The following is an 11,641-nucleotide window of genomic DNA, read 5'->3' as shown; positions in this document are numbered from 1 at the left end:
GGGAGGGGCGCCCCCGCCAGCTGCGAGCCGCGCCCCCGCTAGGCCCCGCCCCCGCCGCCCACGTGGCCAATGGGGGGTTAAGGAGCGCAGCGGGGCGTGGACGGCGCCCCAATCGGCGCTCTGCGCCCCCAGGGCCCCACGGATCCAGATGGGGAATGTGGGCGGGGCTTCACAGGAGCGACGGGCAAGGCAGCCAATGAGACAGCGACAAGACTGCGGCCGGAGTGCGGCGGCCCTCCCGCTTCGTGTGGGCGGAGGAACGGCCGCGGCCCCTAAGGAACCTACGGCCCCGGTTAGCGCCCTGTCCGGAGTCGAATGCAGACCAGCTTCGGGTGCGGCAAGTCCGCCAGGGCCTTCACCTCTTGATCTAATTGAAAAGAGAGCATTAAGGGCAAAATACATAGTGTGGTATTGCTGAGTACAGCCCACGTGTCTGTTAGAGATCTTTCAGGGGATCCCGTGTCATGAACTTTAGATTAACTGTGCCTTCCATCTCCGTGCAGCCAGCCGGTTTGCAGCAGCACGCACTCCGCTCACAGCCCAGCACTGCTTCCCCAGTGCCAATCAGACAGCAGCAAGGGGAACCCCTATCAATATAGAATTCTGGTACTTTAACCTTGGTTCCATGCCAGACTGGGACAACGTTGACATTTCATCGTCCTTTAAAAACAAAGGATGCCACATGGTTCCGATACGACACGCCGGGCATTCTTCAGCCCTGAGTTCCAGCTCCTGGCACACGCTCAAAGCCTTTCACTGTGGGTCAGCCCAACACTTGGCACTCCATCCCACATTGTGCTCGAGCTGTAACCAGAGCCCCGCCGTCCCCCTGGGCTCCATCTGCTGCCACACCATTGCGCTGTCAGCTCCCCAGCCCTCCCCAAGGGGCCTGGGTGGGCCCTCTGCGGCCTCCCATCACCCATTGGGTACAACAGCAAAGAGAAGAGGAGGAATAATGGCGACTTTGTCAGGGTTTACCCTTTGAGATGTATTAATCTCTTCGGTTTTGACTTGAGTGAAAGAAGAAAGTTTATTTTTAATTTAACAAAAGCAGCATTGTTTGGTCAAGAACACATGAAGGGAAGATCCCCAGCTGCCACAATAAAGCTCTCCTGCAAAGAGGGAGTTAGTTCAAGTTACTGTGAAACAAGTCAACCCAGGATATGCCCCCAGCAGCACTGAGAACCCAAAGCCAAATTCCTAACACTTGAATGGGTACCTACTGCTTTGGCAAGGCCAGCCGGAGGTACACACTTCGTGCATCTTGGCACTGTCACGCTCTTTTGTCAAAGCAATTACATTGTGCCAGTTCTGAGGCATAGATTGTGAAATTGGTAAAGGTCAGATCCTTGTTCAGAATCTTTGGATTTTTTTTTTTTTTTTTTGCTTTTAAAGTTTTTGCAGCCTCGTGATAACTGGCCAAACAAAAGGCTCTTCCTCATTCTGCTGGCTGGCATTAAACACTTGTGAAGACACTGCTGTGACTAGAGAGCCATGCTTGCCTGGTCAACCAAATACACACCACCTTAAAGAAGGAAAAAAAGTGCAGACTGTGTGACTGCGTCTTTATCTGCTCTACATGCAGCAGATAAGGGACTCGTAAAGGCTGATCTGAAGTTTCTCATCCTAACAAATTTCTCAGGAAGACATACAAGCTGTACACTAAGTATTTTTATCATTTTCCCTTGGGTAATAAAGAAATGACAGGAAATTAGGCACACTGGGCAAACAACGTGCTATTTTTCCCCAGTGTTTTCCATACTTCCTGGGTCACAAAAAATCATGTCCCTCTACCCTCTGCACTTCTCTGTGGTCTTTCTTGTAACAACAGTACTGAGGCACAGCTGCTGTTGTGGTACATACTGCTGCCGAATATGCCATCAAAGACAATTTTGGCTGCAAAAATACTGCAATACATAGAGATGACCCATTTCTGAGGCTATTCACTAATGAACATTGGTAACTAGTAGCCAGATATTGGTAACTAGGCATCCCTTGCCAGCCTTGCTGCCTCAGTGTTGAAGGCTGTTTTTCATTTCTTGAGCTTCAGTGTTTCTAAAAGAATTCCCTGAGACTTCATGAGGAACTACAACGAATTGGCCTGTGTAGGAGCAACTACCCTGAAGTGTTGTGCTGCAGAACCAGCTATTCTTGGGCCTGCTAAAAAAATTGGTAGCATGTAAAAGGCATCAAGAAAGGAGATGAAAGCGACAGAAAGTTAACTCTTTCGAGAGAGTATTTATTAATCAGCATCTGGGATGGCACTCATGCATTCTGTATTACTGCTCACAAGCTGACGATGCACCAGGAAATATACACTCTGAAAAAACACATCACCACAAAAACATCCAGAATGTTATGCAGGTACACCTATGCTCTTAACTTTTTCCCTGTATTGCTTGGGGGATTTAAAAACTGTAGATTTCAATAGTTACTAGCATGCTGAAAATCAAAGCTGTTTAACTTTCCTCTTTGTGTTAATTTAGTAGCAGTTTTAAATTCCAATGCAGCTAACTCTTGAGCATTTCTGTCACCACAGACTTTTCAACTATGTTCAAACTCACTCTCTCACACAGGGGGACAATGCAAAAACTGAGTGTCAAGATACATGAAGATGAAAATGTGGGGTTTTATGGTCTGCAGAGGTGCAGCTGAGGGGAAGATGGGAGAGCTTGGTTTTCTTTTATTCAGCATTCTGTCTCCTATATGCAAGGAGCAGAAAACCCACAGTGAAAAACCACACCGAAAACCAAACTAGCTAAGGAGGAGGAGGCTGTTAATGTAGGGCTCCAAACAATGATCACTTGCTTTAAATATCAAACAAAAAAGCTAGTTACAATGCAAGCCAATAAGTTAAATCACAGAAAGCCTGGCAAAGGAAAGGTGCTCTGTTTTGCTCACAGATCCGGGTTACAGAAGCCCAGCTCCTATGACTGCGTCCTTACCCAGTTCTTGATCAGGTCAGTTGCACAAAGGCTCATTAAATATTTACAAGTGACATTTTCCTGACTTGTGACAACCAGGATCAAGATAACCATCCATTTTCGAAAGCCATTTTGTTCAAATAAGTTTTAAAAGTCAACCAACAAGAAAAGAACAAATAGCAACAGTGCCTACAAGATATTTTTTTTTTAGGATAGCTAGAAATGAAAAGACCTTACCCTTTAAAAACCATAGAAAATGACCATATGTAGAGAAGGTGACTTCCTTCAACAAAAATTAGCTCTTCTTAAAGGCACAAACTTCAGGCTTAGGAACAACAAAAAAAAGAATGTCCAGGCTGACAATTTCTAATCATAGCAATTTTAAAACAATCTCCAGCAACAACTGCTAAGTATGGCACTGAGCTGATTTTTATCTGGGAAATAAAGCAACAAGAGAAGAAAAATCTTACACTAATATGCATTTCCCACAAGTGGATTTCTCTGTAGAAACCCTGTGAAGCTGATTTCTTTGCATAATCGTTATGTGCAGACATTACTTCCACTAGCCAGCAACTGATACAGCACTAACAAAGCAAATTTGTTGTGTACATGAGATCTCCTCTGTGTGAAGAAGCTCACCACCACCACCACCACCGGAAAGTGGGACAGGCGCTGGTTTGAACAGCCCTGTACAGACTCAACTATTTGCAAAAAAAAATGCTCCCACCACAGAAATTTCAGTTAAAAATAGAAGGTGTGCTTGAAAACAGTGCAGTTTTCTTCTCAAAATCCTGGCATTATAATCATTTTCTGACATGAATACTTGTGAAAGATGTGGGATTACCAGTACTGGAGGCAGCATACTACTGAAACCACATAATCAGTACACTGACAGAAATACAAGAACCCTTTACCAGAACATTCCTCCCTCCTGTACTTCAGGACTTCTCAAAGCACTAATTCAGCTTTCCTGCCTTTGACAATTCAAGGCCTTGCTGCATGAGCTTTCACCAAGCTTCCACAGGCAGCTCTAATCTTCACAGCAGAGCAGGGACGGGGCTCAGACACCTACCCTTGATACCGTGCAGTCAGCAGGGTGCAACCTGTTGGCCGTATCAGTAGTCAAACCAGGTACCTGCTGCTAAAAACCTCATGCAGTTCTGTATAGTTCAAGCTTTCAGTCGTGCTTAATTCATGCTGTTATACTGTCCTCAGAAATTGAGACCTGAAACAAATGAAATAAGTTGCTTCAGCCAGAGGCATCAAGTCCTGTTTCAGTGAATTGTAGGGCGTTGGTACCTTTGTTCTCAGACACTGCTCAGCCTTAATTAAATGCGAAAAACGTTTCTCGCTGTGTCGTATTTTGAAAGCTCTTAACTGGTGCAATGCCCACAGTGTTTTCAAACCAGAACACTACAGCCACTGAAACAAGCTCAGAAGAGGGTTCCCTCCACCTTACACCAGATTGGAAGAAACAACTGAATGATGCTGAGATGCCTCACTGACCAAAGTAGCTCTGTCCCAGGTCTGTTAAGAAATGCTCCAAATACTTAAAAAGACATTTGTTTTTGTTTTTTAATCTCTTCCAATCTATCTTCATAAAAACATAAAGTAAATTCTTTTTGAAGGTCAAACATGTATAAAAGCCCCAGCTGATGCAAGCAATCAGGGTTTACCTAATCCAGTTTACACAAGAGGTTAGCAGGAACAATCGAAAGATGAATGCCATTCACCGAGGAATAAAATGGAAAAGTACTCTTTGCCTAGCTATAAACAAGTTATAAACAAAGCACAAACAAGGTATTTAAGTCAGTAGATACCACTCCATACTTTAACATTCCCTTGCAGAGGAAATAACAAGCAATAAAGATGAATGAGATGCTTTATGAAGGTTGATTTCACGCTATTTCTCATTACCAAAACTATTGTTATGCATTAACTTTGCCCCATGGTTGCAAAGCAGACAGAATGTAAACATACAGCAAAAAAATAACTGATGGCAAAAGTATGTTTTAACTATTGTCTCTTGCTAATAGAGTCACTCAGTAAAACCTGCCCTAATACAAAATGGTGATAAACATTCAAGATCTCGCATGCCCAAACACTATGTTCTCACAATAGATATGTATAATCTCTGCAGCAGGTACAACAAAGAAATCTTTAAAAATCTTTATCTTTATAAAGTGACTTTAAACAGAACTGGAAAAGCAAGTGGAAGCTCTTGAGCAAATATTTTCTGTGTTGGCACCTAGTGCCTACCTTGTGCTAGATCAACACTATCCTCATCGTGAGCCATAAGCAGAGACTAGGATGAGCCTTTCAGCACTGAGAGGAGCACTGGCCAGGACCTGCATGCGCAGCTGCAAAGGCAGTCATTGTTGCCATCTCTGCTGTGCTCTGATTTCAAAGTAGAAAGATTGGAAAGCAATATGGGGTCACACTGAAATAACAAACAGTATATGTCACGTTGAACTGACTTGCTATAGAGACAGAAGAGCCAGTAAATAGCAGGAATTGCCAAGTAAGAGTTCATCCTTGGGACAGCTATGCTTTAATGCACACTGCAGAAATAACCACAAAAATGTTTGCTCTTTTCAGCCTCTGAAATGCATGGCATGCTTCTCATACAGATAACTGAACTAGGAAAAGCAGCAGCACTTTTCTAGCTGTACTGATCAGAACCTCCCAACAGGCTCAGATCTAACAAAGAGCAGTTACTGGAATTAAGACTAAACTTCCTATTTTAAAAGGTACCACAATCTCACACAGATAACGCATTTCACCAACTAAGCATTTCCTTAAGCATCTAACACTTCAGTATGCCTATGATAGGGACTAGGATATTAGCCAATGCATTAGCTTCATCCAGAAGTAAATGCCACAGTGAAAGGACTTAGGTTTTTGGTAGTACTACCTATGATCACATAGAGGAACATAAGACATTCTAAAGGAGAAAGAGCTGCAAGCACTACAAGCAAGCATGCTTTGCAGTGGAAGGAAAGAGAGAGGAGATACAAAATCCCAAAAGCTTTGAATGCAGGAAGTTGGCACTTCCAGTGCTTTAATTTCCCTGTTTGCATCATGCTGTATTACAGCAGGAATTTTACAGCTCCTCATGTACTAGAATGAAGCACCTTTTAATTCATAATTCTTCACTAATAACACTAATAATCTTCAGTCTCCCTGGCAATTACAACAGAGTTAAGGCATAACCACCAGCACTCCCCAATTAACAGAATCCTGAATCAGAAATGTTTTCCCACACCATACTGCAGGCCTCTCAAAAAAGGAACAAGAGTCATTCTTCCAGCTCCTCCCGGTGGCAAATGTAGGCATAGCACCATAAAATACTACAATGAGAATGTCAATGCTATCTTAGGCTCACAAAATGTCCAAGGCTGTAATGCTGAAAACATAAGCACATGACCAAAGCAGGATTTAGTGAAAGACAACAGCTAATTTGATCAAATGCTATAGTCAGGAGAGGGCCAGAGTCAAACATACTGATGGCCTTTTCTGGATTTATGATTCTATGATCTGTGACAAACTCAAAGCTGAGCACCACTCGCAGCCAACGGCTGTTTTAAACTTACTGTCTGATTTACCTATTTGAGAAAAACAGAGAATGACACTTACAGAGCAGAGAAGGGACGTCAATGGTGGGAGGTAAGTTGCTCAGTCCCACGAGACAAAAAAAGAGGTTATTAGGGCAGTCAGTGAAACAACCTTTGAAAACAACTGAAGATTCAAAGAGATGACATCAACTTTTATATTCCTTCACACAAGAATATAGTTTTCTAGGGTTGCCCTTCTCCTTAAGAAGGAAAAGTCTACACAGTGCTGAAGAAAAAGGCACACAGGAAAACCACACAACAAAACACACACAGTGACCCCACGTGGGTATCAAACATTTTATTTGTTTTTTAAAGAAACTACAGCAATATACATGATTAACAGAATTATGAAGCACAAGGAATGAAATGGCCTCGGTCCAAGCGCTAATGATCTCATACCTTTTCTTTGATATTATCACTCAGAAAAATTACGTTATCTGAAAAGAAATAAAGAGAATTTAATCTTCAGAATTGTTTTGCAATGCTGCATGCCTGCACAACCACAAAGATAATCTATTTGTGTTAAAAGAAGCTGCAAAGACATGTATTTCAGAACAGAACATTTCACAGAATAAAGTTTTCTGATATGAGGCTCCAGTTTTATCTCCCCAAAAAGATGACGATTGAGGATGACCAAATATTGAAACAAATGGGTTAACTTGATGAAAATCTGCTGTATGACGATAAAAGCATTTTAAAATAGCATTTCAATTCTTTGACTGATCTCTATCAGCTACAGCTTATTTCCATTTTTTCCTCATTTTCAGTAAGCACTACAATGCCAAGCTCATGGGGTTTTAAGAAACTGGTATTTCATGAAGGCTCAGTAGTTTCTGAAATCTCTTGAGGCTGAGGATACTGAACATTACCAAGAAACCAATAGGATGAACACTAATTAAAATAACAAAAATGATTTGCTTCCCCCCTTGAGCTATTTATAAGCAGCAACCTATAGCACTGCTAGCTGGAAGTGCTCGTGTAAAAGTTTGATTGCTGTTGCTTTAAAGAGGCTGCACTGTAAAAACATCCATTATTTCTCATCATCTGGCTTCTATTTTTTTTTTTTTTAGCTACAGTTACAGAACAAAAGTGTTTGCTTTACTACCTAGTTATTTCAGCCCACCTTCAAAAGCCACAAGACAGTAGCTCCGCCCATAGAAAAGATAGAGGTCCCAAACATCCTTGGTTATCCTCAGGCTATTTTAAAGCTCAAGAGGAGGTTCAGTTCCCCAGTTCTCTTCTTCACTGCTTCTACCTAAGGGACAACTCCTACCCATCAAACATCTTTCACAAACAGAGGTCCTTAAAATCGGTGAAGCCTCTAATCTTAAAGAAAAAATTCCTTGCCAAACCTGAGAGAAAGCTACTAAAACCCTACTTCAGCTAGAAAAAGAATCTAGCTGACTTGCAGTACTTCATGCCAATATCCTTGAAACACATACCTGCCTGCACCACTAATTGGTTTGTGTAAGCAAACTATGCAATAATTTGCAACTATTGCTCTCACTTTCTGTCCCTTCATATGCAGTGCCAAGGGACATCTAGTGGTACAGTCCAGAAACTGCAAAAAGCCTCTTCGTTCTCAGAATCCTCAATCATGGATTCTGAAGACAAAGACAAGCCAAGCTCTATTTCTAAGGTTCTCCACCCCCTTTCCATTTAAAGGGGCAAAGCAGAACAGCACGTTGTTCCTTACCTGCAATAATTGTTGTCGCCTGCCGCCTCACGTTGTTTTTATCTGTATATTCACCATAGTCTAGTTTCCCTTCAACATACAGCCGAGAACTGAAAAGTCAAGAATTTGGTTCCAGTCAGAGAACTGCATTTATTTCCTCCTTTATATTTGATTCTGAACCCACAGGCTTTTGCCTCATTTGTGTGTAGCACATTTGCTAAGTAACTTGAAGGCACTTCTATCTTAGTACAGCTCCCAGTCACCAAAAGTGGTCAAGAAGGTAAAACAGCATCCTGACTTGCATCAGAAATAGCGTGGACAGTGGGACAAGGGAACTGATTGCCCCTCTGAACTCTGCACTGGTAAGACTGCATCTTGAGTACGTGCTCAGTTTGGGGTCCCTCACTACAAGAAAGATATTGAGTTGCTCGAGCGTGTGCAGAGAAGAGCAATAGTGCTGGTGAAAGAGCAAGAAAACAAGAATTATGAGGAACAGCTGAATAAACCATGGCTGATTAGTATGGAGAACAGGAGACTAAGGGGAGACTACATCACTCTAAAGCTACTGGCAAAGTGTGGCAAAGTGTGGCAAAGTGTGGCAAAGTGTGGCAAAGTGTGGCAAAGTGTGGCAAAGTGTGGCAAAGTGTGGCAAAGTGTCTACTACATTCACTTACCCCTTCTTCACATATTGATACGTAACATCTCTGAGGCCTGGTCTGAAGACAGAGATCCTGTGCCATGTTGTCTTCTGACTGATATCACCTAGGGTACATAAAAATAACAAAGCTGGATGCCACATCCTCTTACTGAAGTAAGATTCAGAAACGAGTTTTAACATGTTGGTGTTCTCAAATTATGAAAAGAGATTTAAGAAATGGAAGTATACTATGTAGTACTCAGTGTTCTACCCATTCGTGTCCAAGCATTAGTATTGTGCAAGAGCACAGTTCAAACCAAGATATTGGTTTTCTTGGAAAAAAAATGCCTGTAAGACTTCACCCCTCCCCCTCCTTACAGACTCCAGATTGTACAAAAGCTAGAGAAAAGGAGACAACTGTAAATAAAGACTGATGGAAGAATTAAAGAAAATGTATTCATTCTTTTTTCCCCCATGGGATGCAAGTAAGAGTATGGAACTGCTATACTTCTGGCAATCCCAACAAGAACGAATTGCTAAATCAGCACTCTTTCCACTTCTCCAGAGAAGAATCAAAAAACAAATCCCTATTTGGTACATGCTGTTGAGGATTTAAGAAGGGATGTACAAACTACCTCCAAGGATCTTCCCTGCACCTGAGAGATGTACAGAGCAGCCTGAAGACAAAGCATTGTTCTGAAGTTTGCACGTTCAGTAGCACTCAGTAGCAGCAACCTGCCGCAGCCTTTGTTGCAGACTCACCTGTCTGTGCTACCTCATTTTCTCCTGTCCGCCACATCTCATTGGTTGCAAGAGAAAATATGGTAACAGGATTTTTTCCATCCACTTGCCTCATGATAGGGTCCTGTCCAACCCGACCAAGTAACTGAACACGATTCATGGCTGAAACAAGACAGTAAACAAGGTGAGATGCACTAAGCAGTATGGGGCAAACCAGTACAGAATCAGTAATTTTACCCCCTTCAGTGGTAGGAGGAGAATAAGGAATCCAAAGAGGTTTGTGCAGGTGAATTATGATCCTTCTGATCACCGTAAGTCTTAAATCAATCAGCAGCTTTTATCAAAGGCCAAAATAGTTACTTCCCACACTTTCTGATCATCCTCCAGTTTTTACAACTGGGCTAATCAGGTCCCACAGCAGTTACTGTTGTATTACTATTATCACTAAGTAACTTCATTTAGAAAGCTGAAGCTCTTTATTTTTTCCTGGGTCTTTTGTTATCTTTTCCACAGAACAGCTTAGTTGGAAGGGACTTCAAAGCCCACTCAGCCCCATCTCCCTGCCTTGGGCAGGGCTTCCCCCTCTCTCCCAGCAGCTCAGGTTGTCCAGGGCCTCATCCAACCTGGCCCTGAGTGCCTCCAGGAATGGGGGCACTCTGTGCAGCTGTGCCAGTGCCTCACCACTCTGAGTAAAGAATTTCTAACATCTAACCTAAACTTCCTCTCTCTTAGTTTACAGCCATTCCCCCTTATCCTATCACTATCTGACCATGTGAAAAGCCAGTCCTCCTCCTTACAAGCTTCTTTCAAAGTACTGGAAGGAAACACGTTATATGAGACTAGCATTTATTTAAAAACACTTTGACTTTTAAGCTATAAAACTATAGTAGTTCATTGTCCTATTTTATAATTAAAACAATGCCTTCAAAACAACATTCCATTATTACATCACACCCTCTGACTTGAGGTCACCAATTTTAACAGACATATCAGCAACAAACAGACAATTTATTTTTGATGAAGGCGAGCTGGAAGAGGTGGAGAACTACTATTACGCTAGGAGCACATGAACTGAATGGTGGAGTCAAACATACACCTGATGCAGTAGTAGCAGCACCCAAACATCCCAGGCACAGGGAAGTTTGAGCAACAGGAGCATGGTATTCCTAGAGGCAGCTAAGAAAAAAAAAAACATAGGAGGATTGATTCACTGCCACTAATAAAACAAGACCACCTTCCTGCTTCAGGCTGTACACCTTGTCGGGGCTTCCAGGCTTTCTCCTTTAAGGGCTGCTTGACATGACACAGTCCAAGACGTGAAGCTCCTGAAGAGTCTGTTTGAAACAGCATTCTTGGTTTCTGCAGTCAGCAGCTATTATTCATACCTGCTCCTCCCCTGGCATACATCAGCCATTCTAAAACCAGGATGAAAACACAAAGAGTAACAGCTAAGCATCACCTCGGACACACACAGGAGCTACTTACATCGTTCCAGTACTAACGAGCCGACTGTATCACCAGACTCATGTCTCACCAACTGACGGAACACCTGAAGAACAGACAGAAATTAGCTTTCAGGACACAAAGCATGAGCACCACTTACACCATGTGCTTTTACTGCTCGTTTTTCAAGTGCCAACTGAGATTTTGCAGTAACATTTCTTTCCAGCGACTTGCAAGGGCACCTGGAGAGCTCAATTCCACTCAATGTGAGGCACGGGCTGCCCAAAGAAGCTGTGGTGCTCCATCCCCGGAGACACTCAAGGCCAGGTTGGAAGGGGCCCCGGGCAGCCCGAGCTGCTGGGTGGCAGCCCTGCACACGACAGGGAGATGGGGCTGGGTGGGCTTTGAGGTCCCCTCCAGCCTAAGCCATCCTGCAAATCTACGATGAATGAAGCCAACCGGATTACTCATAGACTACTAGGTTAAACAGCTGCCAAGGAGAAAGGTTAACCTACAGCAATCATTTCGTGGGGACACGCCGTAAGCACCGCATTTCTGCAGCGCGCACTTGGGAACGCCGCCTCCTCCCAGCAGGGCCCGGGCCCTG

At 43.1% G+C, this 11,641-nt stretch overlaps 1 protein-coding gene across 1 annotated transcript; it reads right to left on the bottom strand.

Annotated features, from left to right (window-relative positions):
• Nucleotides 1-6,820: 6,820 nt before the first annotated feature.
• On the bottom strand, nt 6,821-11,158 carry SSBP1 (single stranded DNA binding protein 1; the record flags this gene model as incomplete). Its single annotated transcript, XM_003202421.3, has 5 exons — nt 6,821-6,975; nt 8,235-8,323; nt 8,888-8,975; nt 9,613-9,753; nt 11,077-11,158. Coding segments are annotated over 5 exons (444 nt in total), but the record flags the coding sequence as incomplete, so codon positions are not given.
• Between the last annotated feature and the right edge of the window lie 483 nt (nt 11,159-11,641).

Source organism: Meleagris gallopavo, chromosome 1, assembly GCF_000146605.3.
Source record: "Meleagris gallopavo isolate NT-WF06-2002-E0010 breed Aviagen turkey brand Nicholas breeding stock chromosome 1, Turkey_5.1, whole genome shotgun sequence".
Lineage (NCBI taxonomy): Eukaryota > Metazoa > Chordata > Aves > Galliformes > Phasianidae > Meleagris > Meleagris gallopavo.
This window is presented reverse-complemented; position numbering and strand designations above follow the sequence as displayed.